This window comes from Archocentrus centrarchus, chromosome 2, assembly GCF_007364275.1.
Source record: "Archocentrus centrarchus isolate MPI-CPG fArcCen1 chromosome 2, fArcCen1, whole genome shotgun sequence".
In the NCBI taxonomy this organism is placed as follows: Eukaryota; Metazoa; Chordata; class Actinopteri; order Cichliformes; family Cichlidae; genus Archocentrus; species Archocentrus centrarchus.
In genome coordinates, this window is record NC_044347.1 from 5,796,390 (window position 1) to 5,818,681 (window position 22,292).

At 39.5% G+C, this 22,292-nt stretch overlaps 1 protein-coding gene across 1 annotated transcript in view; it reads right to left on the reverse strand.

The window, feature by feature from the left end:
• The window catches only part of LOC115796119 (kalirin-like), a 61,420-nt gene that overhangs the window by 10,481 nt on the left and 28,647 nt on the right, over positions 1–22,292 (reverse strand). The window contains exons 31-45 of the mRNA XM_030752377.1: positions 22,129–22,238; positions 21,405–21,474; positions 21,232–21,321; positions 19,681–19,773; positions 17,616–17,727; positions 16,734–16,924; positions 16,504–16,605; positions 16,226–16,380; positions 15,080–15,182; positions 12,426–12,587; positions 11,338–11,530; positions 3,615–3,671; positions 3,415–3,518; positions 1,489–1,620; positions 1,293–1,406 (exon numbers count right to left, since the gene is read on the reverse strand). Of these exons, the coding sequence (XP_030608237.1) occupies positions 1,293–1,406; positions 1,489–1,620; positions 3,415–3,518; positions 3,615–3,671; positions 11,338–11,530; positions 12,426–12,587; positions 15,080–15,182; positions 16,226–16,380; positions 16,504–16,605; positions 16,734–16,924; positions 17,616–17,727; positions 19,681–19,773; positions 21,232–21,321; positions 21,405–21,474; positions 22,129–22,238 (1,788 nt within the window). The remainder of the gene's footprint in view (positions 1–1,292; positions 1,407–1,488; positions 1,621–3,414; positions 3,519–3,614; positions 3,672–11,337; positions 11,531–12,425; positions 12,588–15,079; positions 15,183–16,225; positions 16,381–16,503; positions 16,606–16,733; positions 16,925–17,615; positions 17,728–19,680; positions 19,774–21,231; positions 21,322–21,404; positions 21,475–22,128; positions 22,239–22,292) is intronic.

Below are 22,292 nucleotides of genomic sequence, written 5' to 3' on the forward strand. Positions count from 1 at the left end.
ACTATGGGTACAGAAGACAACATTTATTGGTAAATAGATTGTGCAGTAGTTGCATGGGTAGTGAAAAGGGGAGAGTGGAAGAAAAATACTCAGTACATCATAGGAAGCTCACAGCAGCCTACTACTTTTAAATACTCTAGGAACCACCAATAAGCCAGCAGTCTGAGAGTGAAGTGCTCTGTTGGGGTGATATGGTACTATAAGGTCTTTAATGTAAGCTGGGCTGTGATTATTCAAAACCTTGTTTATGAGAAGAATATGTGCTCTGTTTCTAGACCCTGTCAGTACTCTCAGTGTAGCATTTTTAAATAAAATCTTTTGGGGGAGCTATTGAACAAACTGATAATAATGAAATGCAATAGTCCAACCTAGAAGAAATATATGCATGAACCAAGTTTTCAGCATCACTCTGTGACAGGATGATTCTAATTTTATTGCACAGATGAAGGAAACCAGTCTTAGATATTTGTTTAAATAGCACTAATGTCGCATTGAAGGACATATCCTGGTCAAAAAGGACTCCAGGATTCCTCACAGGAGGCCACAGTAATGCCATTCAGTCAGAATCTGTTAGACGTCTTATTTCGGAGACTTTTGGGACCAAATGCAATAACCTTAGTTTTGGCCAAATTCAGATGAAGAACTTAATATGTCATGCAGGCCTTTATGCCATTAAGATATTCCTGTTGTTTAACTAATTGATTTGTGTCAACACGTTTCATAGATACCTACAGCTGAGTATCATCTGAGCAATGAAAATGTATGCTGTGTTTTCTAATATTACCTGCATGTATAACATGGCAAGTATTGGTCCCAGCATGAAACCCTGCAGAACTCCATGACTAACTTTTGTGTGTGAGGAAGACTCCTTTCTGGATTCCATCAGATAGACATGACTCAAACCAGTGCAGGCCATTTCCATCAGTATAATATTACATTCCTTTAGTAACATAGTACGATGGTGTGATCAGTGATGTTGAATGCAACAATCACATCTAGCAGGACAGCAAGATGAGTCCACTGTCAGAAGGCATAGGAAGACCATTGGTAACTTTAAATACTGCTGTTTCTGTGCTACAATGAACTCTGAATCATGATGGAAACTCTTCAAATAAACTATTTTTCTATATAAAAATGTTTAGTTTATTTTTGCAGTAATACAGAAAGTTTTCACTTTATAACTAAAGCAGAAATAACAAGGTTAAAATGGTCACAGCACATTCATTAAACTTTTTTTGTTGTTGTTTTAATTCCCATTTGGAGAGACATTGACTAAAAAGAGCTACTATTACCTCAGGGTTGTTGGGGTCTTTGATGATCTGCATTGGGGGTGGTAAAGGTGTGTGGCTTTCTTCTTCTGGCTCCTCCTCCCCACCGCTATGCCCCGCCTCTTCCTTTCTTGCCTTCTGCAGAATTTAACAAGTAATTAGTTTATGATTATTATTATCTTGTGTTTTTAAACTATTGCTTGGGTAGGTGCTTACACACCGTCTGTGCGTTTCCAGCGAGGGGTGTGGTCAGCTCTGCCCTGTTGTCCCGCCTCCTCATTCTGATTGGTGGTTTCTTCTGTCCATCAGCTTTTCCCTGACTCAGCCTCCGTACAGGACTAGTCAACCAGCGCTGCAGCAGTTAAACAGTTAAAATACAGTTACCACTGTTGATTACACTGAATATTGTACCACCACTGTCCATACAGCTGGTCCTTATTGGACCGATTACTGCCAATTAAAAACTCTGGAGTCTCAGATGAGCTGTCTGTGTAGGTTCTCAGTCATCAGGTTGTGGTAGTCTTAAGAGCTTGAAAATAAGCGACTGGACTCTCATCCAAGAGGCTTCTTCAGTTCTAAAACCTAAAGGTGGAGAGTTGCAGGTATAAAAACACTAGAAGGGGTTGTCCATTTTGGAGGTAGTCGTTGATCCACTATTGATCATATGCGTCATCACATGAGCCAAGCTACATGGATCATTACCATCTGGTATTTCGGGCGAAACTACTGTGAAACCTTGCCTCACCTCACCATGTGACCTATTGAGGTCACCTGAAGTGAGGTGTGAGTGGGGGAGTAGGAAAGGATCTCAAGGCTGCATTGTAGGTGGTTGACAGCTGATGTCATAAGCCACGTGTCAGGTGCCTTTTTCACGCCTTGGCTCATGTGACAATGCATGTGACTGACAGTGGGTCAACAGCCACCTCCAAAGGGGACAACCCCCACTAGGGTTTAAATACCTGGGACTCTCCATGTTTTAGTTTTTAGAACTGAAGAAGGCTTTTGGATGAAGTCCAGTCACCTTTTTTAAGCTCTTAAGACTCTAAGATGAGCTTCATCAATGCTACCCAGCACGTTTCAAATTTGTTAATCTAGTTATAAACTGAATTTTATTTAACAGATAGGATGTGCTGAGAACTGCTGCTATGAATACAGTCCAAGTTTACCATATGAAGAGCAGTTTGTAGAGATTTTCTTGATCTATAAAACATTCCATTCTCTTTCCACTTTTTTCAACAGCAACTCTTAATTATTTAAACCATTACCTTCAAATAAATACTGACTTTTAGCCAGCTATTTAATTCTTTACTATAATTATTGAATAGTCATTTATACACAAAAAATAGCTTAAAATTCAGCTATTATTATTATATATCATCATTCATAATTTAGACACAATGATAAAAACTTCAAAAACTGTGGAAACATTTACAAGGAGACAATGTTTCCACCTTTAAGCTGACCACGATCCATTCCATTTAGATATTTAAGGAAAAGCTCTTCAGAGTTAGTGTCAGATGTTCAAATTGAACAAGTTCATATTTTACATAATCAGGAAAACAGAAAAGAAAAGATTTTGAGCTTAAAGCTCAAATCTTCAGATTGCTCTTTCCAGCAGGACACCTCACAAACTCTGAAAGGAGCTGCTTAAAGGAAGATAATTTTGAACTGAACTAATATTTTTGACTAACCATAAACCACTGCATTAAAAAAATGCATATTTTAATTTCCCTTTGAGAATACCAGAGTACCATAACTGGGAATTGCTGTCATAGATAATTAAACCTCTCTGACTGCAGGTTAATATCTTGACCAGAATTAATGTAATTTTGTACACTTCAATAGTTTTTCTTTATTTTTGTTAACATGTTTAGTTATTAAATCCATTGCGTTTCAGTTTAGGTTTTATTAGTCCTGACTTTATTGGTCCGGACTAAATTTATTTTCATTTCAGTGATGCTCTAACTTGCAGAAGTTCTTGTGCTTTGCTCCAAAAATTAAGTGACTTTGAGTTTGTCAGCTTATCTCTTAACATTTTGTTCCTCATAGGGTTTGGAGATGTGCAATTAAAACTTCTGATATTCCAAACAGAAATCCTCCTCACACTTCGCTGACAGATTATCCCAGCACTTCTTGTAGCCATTACCTTCAGGGTGTTTCCAGTTCCAGAGCCGCTGCGTTTTGGCCCCGGAGAACCCACAGCACCTCCTGGAGCCCCGCCTGCTCCAAGCACTGTGGGAGAGGTGGCACCTGAGAGACAGGAAAAGCAGGGAGGGGTCAGAAGTGAGTTTCACTGTTGGATTTTCAAAGCGTGATGAGTGCTCAGAGTGATTATTGTGGTCTCACTTTGGCTCATGGTCTGAGTCTGGAGGCCTGAACCTTCAGAGCTGTACAGACTTGACTCTGTGGACACAAAGACACACATATTCACTCATTAACAAATGAAAACTGGACTGGAATTTCCAGGAATGGTTTCAATGTGTGAGGTAAAAGCTACTGTAACAACTAAAACACACAGATGACACTGTTTCTTCCTCTCCTATATATTGTTCTATTGTGGTATATGAACACTTCTGGAAATCTAATTTCATGCTTTTTAAGCCCTCAACAAGGAAAATGTAACAGTCATAACTCAGCAAAAAAAGTGCCCAGCAGTCATAAAGACAGAGTTTGTTTCTTTGAAGTTGGGTTGTATGAGGGACTTATTAATATCCAGTATTTCGTTGGCTCAACTTAATTTTAATAGAACTTTTAATTTAAACCTGAGGATTAAAACAATTCACAAGAAAAAGCCTGAAGAACACAGAAAAGTAAGTAAATAACAAGAAAAGATGATGTATACGATACATGATTCCCAAAGAAACAATCAACAATACAAGAAATACTAAAACTTCAATGAAGTGAAAAAAGTATTTGCTTGCTTCCTGATTTCTTTCTTTTTTTTTTTTGTATATTTATTAAGGGAGAAACGTTATCCAAACCTACCTGCTCCTGTGGGAAATAATAATTGCCCCTGTGATTAACCACATTTTTTGGAAAGCTGAGTTTAATGTCATTAGCTACACCCAGGCCTGATTACTGACAAAGTGAACAGGCTAAAAGATTTCAAAAAAGCAACACAATCTAAAGAAACAGCTGAGAAACAAAGTCTGGAAAGGACTGCAAAGTCTTTGGGACTCCAGAGAACCACAGTGAGAGCCATAGTCCACAAATGGAGAAAACTTGGAACAGCAGTGAACCTCCCCAGGAGTGGCTGGCCCACCAAAATTACTCCAAGAGCACATCAACGACTCATCCAGGAGGTCACAGAAGAACCCAGAACAACACCTAAAGAACTGTAGGTCTCACTTGTCTTGTTAAAGTCAGAGCTCATGATTCAACAATAAGAAAGTGACTGGGCAAAATGGCATCCAAGGGAGAGCTCCAAAGAGAAAACCACTGCTGACCAAAAAAACTCCAAAGGCTTGTCTCACATTTGACAAAAACCATCTTGATGATCTCCAAGACTCTTGGGAAAATACTCTGTGTACTGACAAGACAAAAGTTAAACTTTTTGGAAAGTTTGAGTCACGTTAGATTTTCTTAAAAGAACATCATGCTAACAGTCAAACATGGTGGTGGTAGTGTGATGGTCTGGGTCTGCTTTGCTGCTTCCTGACACGGACAATGGGCCGTAATTGATGGAATCATGACTTCTGCTCTCCGCCAGAATGTCCAGCTATCAGTTCATGTCCTGAAGCTCAAGTACACTTGGGTTAAGCAGCACCAGGACAATGATCTGAAACACACCAGCAGTTCCACCTGCATGGCTCAAAAAAAACCCCCCAAAAAACAAAAATGAAGGTTTTGGAGTGGCCTAGTCAAAATCCAGACTGAAATCTGACTGAGATGCTTTGGCGTGACCTTAAACAGACCGTTCATGTTGGAAAACCCTCCAAATTGGCTGAATTAAAACAATTGTGTAAAGAAGAGCGGACCAAAATTCCTTCACAGCAAAGTAAAAGACTCACTGCCAGTTATTGGACATGCTTGATTGCAGTTCTTGCTGCCAAGGGTGGCACAATCGGTCACTGGGTTTAGAGGGCAATTACTTTTCCACACAGGACAGGTAGGTTTGGATCGCTTTTTTCCCTTAATAAATTAAATCATCATAAAAACTGCATTCTGCATTTTCTAAGGTTGTCAGTATTAACATTTGTTTGATGATCTGAAACATGCAAGTGTGACAAATATAAAAAAAAAAAGAAATCATGAAGAGGGCAAATTTTGTTTTCAAGGCACTATTAAGAGACACAACTTAATTTATGTTTTTTTAGTGATGTGGAACACCACCACCATTTTCAGTTCTTGTGCCTGACCATTTTTCAGAGGATTGTTTTGTGTTTGTTAAGCCACTTCACACTGACCTATGAATTATTCAAGCATAAAAAGTACCTAACTCAAGGGACGGACCAGTGTTGTGTCTACACATAACAGACAATTCATCAAAGAACCAATTTTAACTGGTGTCTTTAGGCACTTTGTTACTCGCAGCCTGTTACAAAAACACAGTATTTGTTCCAGTTTCTTTACGATACAATAAATAACTATTCATATAACATGAAAAACAACAATAACAACAACAAAAAGAGCAATAATACAATATAGGTTTGAAAATAAATATAAAATGAAAATATTCAAAATAAGAAAAAGAAAACTTTAAATCTGGCCCTTAAAAATACATGTATATGATTTAATAAAGGCACTTGTGAAACAAAAAGGAAAAAACAAACCATAAAATGATAAAAAACACAAAAAAGTTAATTCAGTTATTAAAAAGATTCACTATAAATGATACATAAAGACATACATGTTTTAATGGTTTAGCAGTTATATTTGTTTTAATGACTTAAAAGCAGCATCAGTGTAAGTGTAAGGTATATTTAGAACAGTTTCCCTGTCCCCAGATAGCTTCTCTAACAGGAGCGTTAAGCTGTTCTAACACTCTACATCCACCAGAGTCCACTGAACAACAGAGTGACTGACCTCCTGCTGCCTCCTCTTTGGTGCACCAAAGTCACACAGTAAAAGTATTTAGAGCAAGTACCTTTTAAATTAGTTGTCCTGACAGGATACAACACTTGAGATCTGCTGCGATAAATATTTTACCATATGAAGAACGGTTTGGGCACAAAGATTTCTTTGAGGATGTAGTTTGAAGATTTTCCTTTAGTTTATATTTGGGTTCAGAATGAAATATTCAGAATGACACTGGTGGATGTTTCCTTTCATAACTAAGAATCAGCTTCATGCAGCCTTGTTCCATCACTTTAAGGCTAAAGTATTTCATTTACAATACATTTATTGTACCCAGAACCAAAACTAAAGGCACTAGTTAATTATTTCTTTTTTATGGCAGTCAGCATTGAGCACATCAGACAGCACGGCTCTGAAAGCAGCCTGCTGGTCTCAGGGCAGTGTGTGGAATAGTCATGGGACTCTCTACCTTTTGGTCTTAGACTGAGTCCTCTTGGATACGAGATGCAACATCTTCATGAAATGTTTTCAAAAACTTTAAAGTCCAGTAGCCTTTTTTTTTTTTTTAAAGCTCTAATAGTCACGAATTTTAATCTTTGGATTAACTCTTAGATATTTTATGTCCTTGATGATGACTTGCCATGTCCGTGTATATGAAATGAATATTTTCTACTTCTAAACAGCAAAAAACATCCACATTAGATCGTTGGAGGGGTTGGTGGTGGTGGAGCCAATCATTTAGCCAATCACGTCAGAGACCAAAGTTCACAGATTTTTAGAAATTATTCGTATTTTTGTAAAGATGTTATAAATGAAAATTATCTTTCAGTTAGCTTTAGTTAGCATCATGTTTTTGGTTCAAATATGACAGCTTCCACATCTTTGAAACTTTACTTTCTTTGTTGCCATGGTGATACCTTCCCACTGTCTCTGGCTAAATTCGTGCTACTGACATGAAATATATTTCCTGTTAAAAAATGACAGTTCGTGTCCATGCACACCAAAAAATAGCTCCTTGGTAGGCTTCCAGAAATCATCCAATTAGGCAAAAGTGATCTTTTAGGAAATATGATGTACAAAAGGCAGGAATATAAACATCTTCTTCTAGTAGTACATTCTCTTCAATACTTAGATTAGGTTAGATAAAACTTTATGAATCCCTTTAGGAAGATTGTGTCAGGGAAATTAAAGGCTGAGTACACATTAAGAAACTCTGAATCCTAATTACTGTATTTACAGATTCCTGTAATTCCTTATGAAAAATATCCCTGCTCCTGGTCCCAATATCTAGACAGAAGCCTCCAGTTAATATTTTTAACTTTCTAAAAGGCGCTTTTATTTCTGTCAAAATAACACTCACCTGTCAGGCATGGATGCAAACAGGCATTCAACTAGCTCTGAAATGTTTTTGTTTTATATGGTGCTGATTATGACAAAATCAGCATGAATGCTGATTTTGTCATAAAATCATGACTTTAAAAGTGTGACAGTGACATGTTTGTTGTTTGTCAGCTGAAAACAACAAACAACAACAGTTTTATCATGAATGTCTGTACAAACACATCAGGAATCTGGATGCAGATTAGTTTTACATTAATGTGAAACTCAGATCATCAAGTCTGATTACAGTGACACAGTCACTGAAGGACACACACACACACACACACACACACACACACACACACACACACACACACACACACACACACACACACACACGCATATATATGTTTTCCTTCATACATGAAAACAAACCTGCGTGTCCTGTTCATAACACTCACACACACATATTCACACAGTGTTCACATGCTTGTAGCTCTGTTTGCTGTAAAGGCACAATGGCACACACAGACACACACTTCTATCACTTATTAACCAGCACACACCCATATGGCCTGTCTGTCTCTCTCTCTCTCTCTCTCTCTCGTTTGATGTGAACCCACCTCGCTTGTCCTCTCCCTTGTCCACAATCCATTCCCAAATGCCTGAACAATCCCAGCATGCACCTCTGCCCCGCCGCATGCTTCCACATCAGTCCATTCAGAGCAAAATTAAGAAAGACACAGACTGACTGACAGACCGGCAGACAGAGAAGTGTTTCTCTGCTCTCAGCTCAATGACACTAAACAGGAGTCAGAGGTCTGGGGGGCGGGGCTAATCTACAGGGGGTGGGTTTAAATGTAGTGGGGGAGTGGCTTCTAGATAGTAAAACAAAATTCAAATGAATAATAATAATAAAAGCAACAAAATAAGCAAAGTATGAATATAAGTTAATAGTGAAAAAAAATCAAAATATATAAAATTGAAATTAAAGTGAGTGAAGTATAAACTGTTAAAGTGAAATTCCATATAATACAAATAAAATAAAATGAGTAACAATTTTACAATAAACAATACAGTAAAAAAAATCTAAATAATATGAAAAAATAAATAAGTTAAAGTACAAAGAAATGGAAATTTAGCTTTCAATTTATATAAAAAATATATATGACAAAGACTTTCTCAAACTCGTCAAAGCATGATTTTAAAAATAATTTAAAAAATAAATATAAAGCATAAAAACAATTACAAAGAAAACAATTACAATAAAATAAAATAAAATAAAAGTCACAAATCAAGTTAAATAAAATATAAAACCAAAGTTGGTAAAATAAAAAGCCCAAAATGTAGTCTAGTATACAATGTAAAGTTTAAACAAAACTAAACATAATACAACCAAATAAAATACTTGAATTAAAATACACTATAACTGAGCAAGAAAAAATACATAAAAAACTTTTACTTTTTCTTGTTAGACTTTAAATTTAATTAACTACACTGACATATGATATGAAAATAAATAGAAACATGTGAAGCCTTATAACATCAAGTAAATAAACTAAAACAGTATGAATAAAAATAAACACGAAGGCTGAAAATGGGTTTATTTTTAAACTGCAGCCCCCATTGTTTGTAATGAGGAAGAAGAACCAGCAGGTAGTCCCACACACACACACACACACACACACACACACACACACACACACACACACACACACACACACACACACACACACACACACACACACACACACACACAGTCAGGATGTTAAACTGCAGATTCCTGCCTGAGTGAAACTCCTTCAGGTCAATGTTTAACTCTGTGAGTGTGTGTGTGTGTGTGTGTGTGTGTGTGTGTGTGTGTGTGTGTGTGTGTGTGTGTGTGTGTGAAACATCTTGCCAAACCAGATTACAGATTAAAGCTGGGACAAAGTTGCTTCACAGGTCGAGGTAAAATTGGTCACAATTTTACCCTCTAAAGTTTCTCAACAAGGAAAATACAAAAGTACAAAGAATTTGACTAAAATCTAAATTCTTAATTTTTGCAGGTCGAGGCTGGATGGATGCAACAGTGTTTGCATTTTAAATTAAATCCAAACCATGAAGTTACAACATGTTGAAGTGCACGAACAAAGACAATCTCAAATAACTAAACACAAATATTTAGTTATTTATTATTATTGTTTTAATTTTTTACTTGTAGCAAAGTTTAGTAAAACAAACTTTGCTACAACTTTTGAGACCAAAAGTTAAAACCTAAAATGATAATAAAACAATAAATCATCCATCCATTTGGTTTGATGGGTGTAGCTTGCACAGTATGCATCCACAGTGTGAGTTATGGGCAACGTTAAAGTTGCCAACATCTGTGCCAAGGGTATGACAATAGCTCAGTCGAGCTAACAAGCTGGAGGTCTGTTTCTTACAGCTACACTGATTTGCTGGAAGTTGGACACAGGAACAGAGAATCCAGGCAATTTTCAACATAAAAGCTCCTGTACAGACTTAAATCCTCCAATTCAGGAATGCAAACAGTGTGAGGAAGGCACAAAAGGCTGTCAAGGAACTGATGTATTCCTGGGGTTGTCCAGCTTCCACCTTCACACTGTCTTTATAAGGGTTTAAGAAGCAACCACTGTATGATGGCTCATGTAACACCAAGCCACAAAGAGCAGTAAACAGAACAGAAGCAGCCTGTGTAGAAACAAGAATCTACTGTTCCTAAATGAATCGGTTCCCTCACTGCACTGCTGCACCAGACCTTAGGGTTAAAGCCCTGTTAAACCTCTGCTGGTGCTGACATTTGATTTGTTGCACAGAAGAAAGTATTGGCATTATTGAAGTCTTTTTCATCACTGTGGTCAGGAGATTGCCAATAAAACACATTAGTGAGGTTTCAAGTGGTCTTATTAAAGAAGCCCTACTGTAGTGACCTCGGCTCCACTGGTGGGGTGTAAAGGTACAGCAGGTGGGTGAGATATGTTAATATTCACATTTATAATTTAGGTTAAAATTGCCTTTAAATATTTACATTTAAAAAGGAAAATAAACTAATGAAGCAAAGTTTGTCTTATATCTCATCCTAAACAAACAAACTATGAGTGATGCTCAGAGTTGCGATTAAAGTTTTGTTTTTTCAGATTTTGAAATGGGCCATGGCGGTGTGAAGTTTGGGAATGGCTGCTCAGATTTAACGGTTCAGTATTAAGAGATTTTCAGTGTATCTGGAAGCTTAAAGAAAAAGGTGCATTTTGAGATGTTTCCTCATTACTGTGAACCATCTCCTTGAACCTCGTGAAGCTGTGATGTTAATGTGAAGCGGCAGAGTCTGGCAGAAACAAAGCACATTTAATTTTTCATGTTCAGCTGTGGGACAAGTACTCGAGGACTCAAGCGTGTTTACAACTTTACAAACATGGATTTAAATATTTAGGCGGCACAGAGAGAGTGCGAGGATGTGGGACACATACAGCATCAGGATGTTTAAAGTTGCCTCAGGCTAAACAGGAAGTGACATCAGGGGTGTGCTGCAGCAGTTTACGGGGATTAAAAAAACGCAGACAGTTGTTTTAGAAGTTTTTTTTTTTTTTTTAACACAACATTTATAGATGTTTTGCTGAGATGCATGTGACAGTGAGAGCTTCATTAACATCTGTGACTAATGCCAGGTCCTGATGGGGCTGATGGGAATGTTTGCTAAGCAAAGCAAACAACAAGTAATCTGGATACTCACCCCTCCCGGCGCTCACAGTGGAGGAGTTCGAGGTGGAGGTGATGGCGGTAGAGGACGAGTTGCAGGAGGAGGAGGTGGTAGTGCTCGTAGAGGAGGTGCTGGAGGATGTGGTGGAGGCTGGGAGCAGTCCCTCCATGTCGGCTGCACTGTGGGAGTGCGACAGGCAGAGGGTGCTCATCGGCAGTAAGCCCTCCTGTGAGGAAACACAGGCCAACGTTAAGAAATGTCCCTTCTGTTCACTGTGGGAAAGTGAAGTGTCGGAAAAGCTGCAAAAAGGCTTGTTAGGAAAAAACAGTAAACACTCACACACTTTGACAGTACTTATGGTGACGTGGAGTTCTTTCCTTTGTTACATTTGGGGACCTTGATTATATTTGTCATTTATGGGGACATTTGTTGCTTATACTGTATGGTTAACAATGAGTCTCTAATTTCATAGGTCAGATAAAAATCTGAGGTTCTTCTATTTGTTCCTGACAGATTCTCCAAGGAGGTCAATCAGTGCATCAGTTCTCTCGCCAGTTACATAAAGTCAAGAATCTTATTTTTGACCATCATTTTAGTTTCTGAACCTCTGTAAATATCAAACCTTTCAGTAATCAAACCCACAGTAACTTGGATCTGTTAGTCCATCCTTCAGTGCATTTCTCCATCCTCACCAACCTCACTCTTCAGCTGGTCTAGACTGTAGCAGGTCCAACTTAATCCTGAAACTTACCAACCTCGTTTCATTCAAAGGGACATTAAAAAGATCAGAACTGAATTAGAAGGACTCAAAAACAGTTTCACACTAAAAGGATATTCAAAGGTAATAGGTTTAAGCTAAATTGTTACCATGGAAGCAGACATCTTATAGCAATAGGGAATCAGGTCTGTCAAACGCTGTGCAACAGTGTGTAAGGAAACAGTCTGAATATGAATCTGTAAGTTGATTATATATAAAATAATTGATCCATGTGGGCATAATTATTTTTTTTTCCTTGTTACATGTGGGGATATTACAGTTCTTACTTTTCTTGTTTGTGGGGACATTTAGTTTGTTTCTTTTGTCTTTGGGATGCTGCGTGGAGGCTTTTATCCCTCATTACCTGCTGGGGCGTTTGATCTGTGGTTCTGACCAGACACCACCCCGGCCGATCTGCCGAGCGTTCCACCAGCTCCACCGTCTGACCGCAGCGGACGCTGACCTCTCCCGGTCCCCCGGAGGAGAAATCCAATAACACCACGACTAACTCGCAGCCTCCTGACAGCTGTGCAGGGACAGGTAGGACAGGTCGTTTACGAGCAGAAGGCATCACTGCCATGTTGTTAAACGGTAATAACAGCATCATTAGCATCAGTGCTATGAAGCTCTGAGGGGAGCAGACATTCATTCACACTCAGTGTGCAGAGAGGTGTCTCCTGCAGCCCATGACCTCACTCTGCTGCAGCTCACTGGGAGTATATCTTAAAACATTAACAAGAGACGTGTGTGGCAATAATAAAAGAGCAACCAAGCTTTCTTCCTCCAGATTATAGCACCAGAAAAATTCAGAGTAAAGCCGGGAAGCAGTTTAAGATGTCATTTTATTCCCTGCAGATAAAGCTGCAGCGCAGCAATGAATTCCAGATTACAAAAAAGACCGTAAATACGATATAAAATATTAATAAAGAACAAACTCTCAGATAACGTCAGGGCTATGAGCTATGTTTGTGAAGTCTGCAGGTTTTCCTCCATAGATCTAATCAGCAGCTTCTGTAGCAGATATATCCAGAGCTCTTTAAACTCAATAATGTTAATCACAGCTTCCAAATCTGGATAAAATTGCTTAAGAAAAAAAAGTCATGAATACTATTTTATTACATTTTTATGAAACTTTTTTGTCCTGACATTTAAAGAGAAATTTTATTCATGCATTTAAAAACAACTTGTGTAAGTTATTTATTTCTGTATTTATTTCTGCAAGCGATTTCTAAGTTTTTCCTGCCCATTTATTCATGAGTTTATTTGGATTTGCAAACAGAAATTTGAAAGGAAAGAAACGTTAAAAGCTTTTTGAATGACTTTTGAAAAGATGAAACAAAAGAGGCATTAGTTAGAAAAAACAGAGAAGCTGAAATAAAACAAAAGTCTGTGGCACACAGTCTCTAAAGATGCTAAAAACTGACATTAAGAAATTTTAATTTCCAAGTTAAAACTGCAGGTTATAAACAATCTGGCTTTTCTGGCTTCTCAACCAACCAAAAACCTCTGAGCTGGACTTAAATGACTCCAAACGAAAGCTGATCGGTGACAACTGACGTCACCGCAGCAGAAACCTGACAAATGACCAAGCCACAAACCATGAAAACCTCTCGTGTCATCCAAAAACAACCGTGCTCTGATTGGCTCAGAGAGCGGCACAAAACATCATGTGATCTGGTCACCGTGGTTACCGCTGACTGTGAGTGCCAGCACGTGGGCTGCAGCTGGAGGAGGAAACACTTGCAGCGTCCGCGGGGAATGAGACGGGTGTTCCCTGACAAATCCAACGCAGCTGTGAACAGATGTGTGTGTTCACAGATGGAGGAGGAGGACGAAGCAAAGGACTGTCAGAGAGGTCAGAGGTCGCAGCTTCCACTGTCACAGTAAGGTCAAAGATTGACAGTGTGTCCGGATGAATATATTTCTGCTTATAGTCCAAACCCACAGACTGATAGAAAAGGACCGGGCTGTCTTATTCATTCTGAGACTTCTATGACATATTACCACATATATGGGGATATTCTATTTATTTATTTTTTACACTATTTTAAGTAATTTCAAAAATATTATACATTTTTTTTATATTTTACAATCTTTTAAAAATATTTTTCAGGTATCTTATTAAGATTTTTTCATATTTTATTTGTATTTTATAAAAAATATAATTTGAAATGTTGGTTTTCAGAATTTATTAATTTGAGTTTTTTCTTTTGTTTATTAGATTTATTTAAAAAATATTTAAAATTTATTCTATAAATATTTACAAACATTAGGATTTTGACAATTTAATGTTTGCACACTTAATAAATCTCTTTAGTGAAATTGATTTTTTTTTAAATCAAAGTTAAAATATTTTTAGACATTTATGTTTTTATCTAAACTTACATTTTTTATGATATTGAAAACAAATTCTGACATTAAGATTTGCCTTACATTTTGGTGGATTTTAGTTTTTATTAAATATTTTAAAAATTGAGTAAAAATAGTAAAAGTAAAAGTAACCCATCTGTACCTTTCAGTAAACCCACTTCCTTTAATATTCCTCTGATGGGTTCATTAAGACTAATTACCATTGTCTCCACTTATCTTCTCTCCTTTTAACTCTTCACAGTGACAAAAACAAACAAAAAACTTTCACTATGAAGCAAATCTTTTCTGTTTCATCGTGTCTCAATCTTCCTTGAAGTCACCAACGCAGTAAAAAATAAATTAGTCTGTTTTCCTCTCTTAACTGTCTGAAAAATGATACTACAGCCAGCAGTGTCAGAGTTTCCGAGGTCAGAGGTCACAGCCACTGACCCCACTAACGAGACGCAGTTAAAATAAATCAAACGTACCTCGTCAGGAGAGCAGAGAAGCGAGAGTTTCTTGAAGGAGTCCGACCATGAACAGTGGAAACTCCCTCAAACACATCAAAAACACACACCCAGCCAGCTGCAGCAGCAGTGAGGTCATACGACTGCTCGACACACCCTCAGTGTGTCTGTGACTGTGTGTAACTGTGTATGTGTGTATTACCTTGTCGCTGTCTGCGGTGTTTTGCGATGTTCGGGAGGCGATGGAGACGGTGTCGGGTTGACTGCTGGCATCACCCAGACTGTCAGCGTCTTCGCTCGTCTCTCTGAAACAACCAAAAACATTCGTGTTGTTTTATAAAGTTTAAAATACACTCAAAGGCCAAAAGTATGTGGACACTTCATGTCCCAATTTAATATAGTCTGTCTGGGGTGCAAATGTGCAGCTAATAATCCTTTCCACTGTTGAGTAATCCATCAAATATTTTCTCACTCTTGGGTAGAAAATGTCAGGAAATGGTATAAAAGGTCTGTTGACTAAAGCTTAAGTGGATGTTCTGTTTTATCCAAGAGTGGACTCAGTGAGCTGTGGTAAAGAAAGTCACCGTAAAAAAACATTCAATACGTGGTTGGCTTTATCCTGCTTACATCCAGTCTGCAAGATCTACAACAACTAGTGAGTACTGTTACTGAAACTCTTCAGTGTGGGCTTGAAACTGAATGTAAAGTAAAATAAGTGGACGGAAACGAGACAGACTTCAGGACACTCTCCAGTTTGATAAAAATAGGATTCACAGAATACCATCACACAAATATCTGTGGTCTCAAGTCAGTGAGAACTGAGATTTCTTGCATGAGGAAATGACAAAAGTTCCGATAAGCAGACGCTGAAACATCGCTCTTCATACTCAGCTACTTTGATGCCATGTATCCTACTACAGGTCTGAGATGCACAAAGAATGCTGCCGAAGATACCTTGGACAATAAAAGTCACCAATCTGGAATTTTGGTGGCATATGGGCAGATTTTTGGCAGATTATAACATGTAGCTTGAAATCATATATGAAATAGCCAAATTATATGGCTCTCCACTCGACCCTGTTTGGACAATTCTAACTTTGACGCCTCCTGTGGAGGTTTCTAAAATGACACCGCAGAAACATTTTTTTTCTGCAAAGCTCAAACAGTAGAAGTAGAGAGTGAGCGGTAGAAGCTGTAGTGAAGTGAAATGAAGTTTTTATATGTTAATCAGATCAGCAGTGATAAACTGGGTGATTTCTGACTGGAGATTGTTGTGGAGTTCAAATATTAGCAGCAGTGAGAATTATGACCGCCGATATAACAGGTCAGAAGTTACTATTACTCTGACCTGCGGGTGATGCTGCGCTGTCGACCCAGGGTGGGGTTGGGTGTCTTAGGGAGGGGGATGGGCTCCCTCAGTGCCCCCCGCAGGTGACCCCGCCTCTCCTGGATCACCTGCCGAATGCTACGAACCCACTCCTGCTTCAGCTCCAAAGACGACGCCTAAAGGTCATCAAAAACGAGTAATTAAGAAAAAAGTAAGAAACAGCAAAACATTGCTGAGAATGAACCGTGATAGTGCAACACATATGAATGTTTATTCTGTAATGACAGGAGTGCACACACCTTTAGTACTGTCTTGTTGTCTGAGGTCGGCGTTCGTCCCACCCATAGTGCAAACTTACAGGGGTCCCCCTCGATATGCTCTGTTACACCGAGCTCAGAGGTCTGAGACAGACACGAGAAGTAAGTAGATGAAATGTGATAAATTGTAGCACAATATGTTTGCCTCATTATTTCCATTTACATGTTAATTTTTTTCATTTAAATGGACTGAAGCTGAATGTTATTCTTACCCTCAGCCTGCTCTTGTAGATGTATTTGGTCCTTCCAGATGAGTCTTTGATCTCCTTGCTGAAGATGAGTGACAGCTCGAACAGGAAGAGGTGTCGGTCCCGCCCCTTTCTGATTAAAGATTTCGGCTCCCAAACCAGGAAGGAGTCCTGCAGGAGGAGCTCGCCCTGAACATCCAGACCATCCTCCACACCTGCAAGATACAAGATGCTCAGGAGCCTTCAAGACATTCCTGTCAAGTTTTGATTTTAATTTGTATCTTTAACCTTTTAAGGTTCAGACATTACTCTGCAAAATTCTTGAGCCATTCCTCATTGCTTTATGTTTTGCTAGGAAAATGGGAACTGCATCTCTCAGGTCCTGTGTCAGGCCTTTGCTGGACTTTTTTCCTGTTTCTTAAGAACATGACTTTCAGATGTGTTCATCTGCTGTAGATAGTTTTTAGGACTGCCACTTCTACTTTTGTCCTCCGCTTGTTCAGTTTCAGCAACATTTTTAAGGACACACTCCACACAATGCTGGCATGTGCCAAGTTTTCAGCTAATAGCTCTTTGGGAATCACCTTGTTGATGTAAAAAATACTATTTTATGTCTGTCAAGCTGTTCTATCTTTGGCATTCTTCTGGAAATAGTCAGGTACAAAGACTGAACTGAAAAAGAGTGAAAAAGCAGCCAATGTCCAGAGAAAAACTTTGAAAGGTCTTCAATACGCCCATTGCTGAAGAGCACTTCAAGCATTACAGAAAGGTCTGGCTCCTTGGAAGCAAAATATAAAGAAATGAGGGGTGCCTCAGTGACAGTACTGTATGAAATTTTTCATTTGATAGAGACCAGAAGAATTCATATAATGTCCTGACTTCATGTAAAAAAATACTCTGTGTCACCTTCCAACATGCTAACATGCATAGCATCATTGGCTCTCTTTGGGACGCTCAGCATCACATCCAGGCCTTCCTTTATCTCGCCTTTCCCCTCCTCGCAGCAGGCCAGCAGCTCCTGCATCACATTAACACACAATTTATCAGTTTATTCCTTGGACTGTAAAGTGCTGAACTCAGTGTGAGATATCACCATAGTGAAAAAACACAATAACTTCTTTTTATTATAACAATATGTGAGGTAAACAGTAGTCTGTTTCTCCACATTTAAAATACACTGCTTTTTAATCAGAGTTTAGCATCAAACTTCTGGGGTATTGATCGGGTCAGTTCAGTAGCAAAGAGGGTTGTTAATCAGTTTCAGCTGCTTTGGTGTTAATGGCATTAACAGCAGGAGCACTAGAGGAGCAACAATAAGACAATCCTGAAACAGAAATGGTTTTACAGGTGGAGGACACTGACATTTATTCTCTCCTCGTCTTTTCTGACTGTTTTTCACTAGTTTAGCATTTGGCTAGGGTCAGTGTCACACGAGGTGATACCTGAGCACTACAGAGGTTGCAAAGGTAGTTCAACTCCTCCAGGATGGCACATCGATACATTGCCAGAAGGTTTGCTGTGTCTCAAAAGCATGGAGGATATTTCAGGAGACATGCAGGTACTCTAGGAGAGCTGGACAGGTGCACAGAAGCAGGACCGGTATCTGATCCTTTGTATGGGGAACAGGATGAGCACTGACAGAGCTGAAAAATGACCTCCAGCAGGCCATCGGTGTGAATGTCTCTGACCAAACAGTCAGAAACAGATTTCATGTGGGTGGCCTGAGGGCTTGACATCCTCCAGTGGGCCCTTTGAGCACTGTGAAGCTTAGCTGGCAGATTCTCCACTGCTACCCCATGCATTTCACAGATGAAAGCAGGTTCACCCTGAGCATATCTGACAGACATGAAAGGGTCTGGAGAAGCCGTGGAGAACGTTATGCTGCCTATAACACAGTATGTCCATCAGTATGACTGGTTTGGTGTTAGGTCAGTGATGGTCTTGGGAGGCATATCCATGGAGGGACACACAGACCTCTACAGGCTAGGAAGGCCACCCTGATTGCCGTTATGTATAAGGAGGAAATTCTTGGACCCATTGTGAGACCCTACATTGGTGCCGTGGATCCTGGGTTCCTCCTGGGGCATGGAAGTGTCTGGTCTCATGTGACAGGAGTGTGTAGGCAGTTCCTGGAGGATGAAGGAAACCACTAACTGGCCTCCACACTCGCCTGACCTAAATCCAATAGAATACTTCTGGGACATTTTTTTTGGGTCCATACAATGCCAGGATGCCACCAGACTGTCTAGGAGCTCCACCCAGAGCTGGACTGGGTGGAGCTGCCCCAGGACACCATTCATCATCTTATTGGGAGCATGACCTGATGTTTTCAGGCATGCATACAAGTAGTTTCCATCAAACAACGTGGCATCCTTTCATTCCCAATACATTACCCAATTCGCATCAGTATAAAGTATTCCTATCATTTTTGTTGAGCAGTGTATATTATTGTAGTTACATCAGAGAATTAAGCCCAAATCTGCCCACAAACATCCAAACATATACTACACATTCTGATGGCCATCAGCAAAAACAGGGCATTTGTGCAGGAGCTTCACTTGAAGTATTAAGAAGTTTGAAAAACAGTTAAAACATTACCCTGAATGCACAAAAGCAACATAAAAATGAAGCTTAGTCTAAAGGGGTTACATGCTCAGCACCTTCAGCCTCCTGCTGCTGCTGAGTTACAACAAAGTTTTCAAACTGACACGAAGTGCTTTTTGTTCATTATTCCAGGCACACACGCTGAGTCCTCTGGGCTCCATATAAAGTGTTCGGGATTGAAAGCTGTGCTCAGAAATACTCCTCGGAGGCACCGTGTTTTCCAAACAGCCAGAGGGATGAAACATTTCAGAGTCTTCCTCTAAATTTAACAGCCTTCTAAACAAAAACAGTGTGGAGCTCTGTGGGAAACTCTTCGCTCTCGTGTGTCTTGAATGTGGGGTAATCGTAAAAGAAATTCATGGCGTACCTTGAGCAGCAGCTGGTATTTGGTGATCCTCTGAACAGGCTTGATGAGAGCTGAGGAGATGGAGTTTGCTAGACCATGTCTTCTCTGGACCTCCTGTACACACAATATAAACTGTTAGAGATCATATAAAAGGTCATTAATCAAGCTGTAAACCAGCCCGCAAAAATTTGAACCATGTTTGTCAGCGGCTAACAGGAAGAGCAGAAGAAAACATTTTATTTTATGGCCCCATAAGTTCTTTTTTTATCTTCTTGGGGGAAGAAAAGAGCTTCATCAGTCATATCGCATATGGTTGCATTTGTTTTTATTTATTTATCTTAATTGGTATTACAGGGAAAACTAAACCAAGCAAACACTAATTTATACTGAAGAACCAGTGTTTTAGAGGCCTGAAAAATGAATTCATTGAAGTCCAAATGCATGCTGAGAAATGCATGCAGTTTTCTTTGGGGCACATTTGGCCTTGACTGGTGGCCAATTCAGGGTGAAACTGACCGCTTCAACTCAATCACATCTTATTTGGGACTGGTGTGTTGTGGCATTTGGTCGATAGAGGGCCAACACAGCATTTGCCACTGCTGGGACTTTGGCAAAAATAGCCCAATGTGCTTTCTGTGATGTACACACAGTTTCTCCCAGTGTGCCTGTGCTTCCATCTTTGTTAATCTATTAACATCCACCAGGTTGCTGGCGAACATTTTAGGGGTAGGGCTGGGTTCTTTTAGAAACATGCTACACAAGTTTCAGAATTTAGAAGATGTTACCTTTCAGATCAGGTCTCTTACAGGCATTTTGGCCTTGCAGTTCTTCTGTTATAGGGTTTCCATTTGGCAAATAGGTAAAACTTTCCATATAGAGGGGTAGAGGAGAAATTAACTCTAAACAGGCTGGATATTAAGAGGGTAACAAACAACATTTCTCCAAGTTCTCCTTCTGTGGTCTGACCTTCCATGAGGAATTGTATTGATGGGAGTCTGCTGGACATCCAGACCATTTAGCCTTTCTTCTTTCTGTTGGCTCAGTGCCCAAACCTCCCAGTGAAACATGGTGACTGACTGATGGAGAGCTGCATCTACCTTTGCTGTGGTGGAACTAATCTCTGCCTTGGCTGATAGTTTGTTTTGTTTCTTGGGGACCAGTAATAACAAAACTGCTAGCATCAAAGATATTTGAATGTTGGGCTCTAAATGAGGCAGTGAGACCAGGTAGGTCTTGTTTTTTTGGACAGCAAATTGATGGAGCTCGGTTTTGTCAAGTGTAGTTTATGTATTCTTGTCAAATTCACAAATTTCCAACCCAAATGTTTCACTGCCTGCTGAAGAACTTCAGCTACAGAATCATCCTACATTGTGTCGACTTTTTCTCTGACATGAGTCCAGAAAACACAGAAAGGCTGTAGACTGAGCTGAGCTGCATCACATTAAAACTTTGGAGTGATAAAACTCTTTTCTATATGGAAAATAATGGAACCAGTTAAATAAAGTGCTATGCAACTAAATTGTTTGCTAGTATTAGGTTTGTAATTTGATGTTTGTGGTGTTTGAAAAAGACCTCGAAGAATGCCACGCCATGCTGTTGGATGAGTAAACTGGAGTCTGGTTTGTTCCTGCAGTACGTCACGTACATGTGGAACTTATCAGCCTGAGAACGAAATAAACATACAGATTAATTTTGCTCAGTTCTGCAGTTCTTTAATATAGGCATAACCTGAAAGAAAATCATACCCAGGTGACAAAGCAGTGTCCAACATCCTCAGGAAGCTGTTCATAGTTTTCCAGTTCCTTCAGGAAAATACTGCAAAACACAGAGTACTCCATGACCACCTAGAAAATTTGTACTGCTCTCTCTATATATTATAATATTCTTTTATTAACAGTTATGGACCTGCATGGAACCTAATATATAGTTTGGAGATGTTTACAATTGGGCAGCACGGTGGCGCAGTGGTTAGCACTGCTGCCTCACAGTTAGAATACCATCTGGAAGGCCTGGGTTCGATTCCACCTTGGCCCAGGCCTCTCCCTCTCTCTGTGTGGAGTTTGCATGTTCTCCCCGTGCTTGCGTGGGTTTCCTCCGGGTACTCCGGTTTCCTCCCACATTCCAAAGACATGCACTTACTGGGGTTAGGTTAATTGGCTAATCTAAATTGCCCATAGGTGTGAATGAGAGCATGAATGTGAGTGTGAAAGGTCGTCTGTCCCTCTGTGTTGGCCCTGCAACAGGCTGGCGACCTGTTCAGGGTGTACCCTGCCTCTCGCCCTATGACAGCTAGGATAGGCTCTAGCCCCCCCCGTGACCCTTAACAAGATGTGCGGAAGCGAATGGATGGATGGATGGATGTTTACAATTCACGGAGCTCACAGATGTCCTGGAAGTTTCCTACTTTAGTATATGCATTGCAGTATTGCAGTATATTCAGCATATATTTTGCAGTACATTTAATGGTACCTGTTGTGGAACTCGTAGATGTCCTGGATGTTTCCAAACACAATGTCATCCTTGTTTACAAGGCCAGGCGGGACGTCCTCTGAGCCGCTCGTCATCTCCCACAGGTACGTCTGCAGCATGTAACAACATTAACAACAGGAAGTACAACACAGTATTTTTTTTTA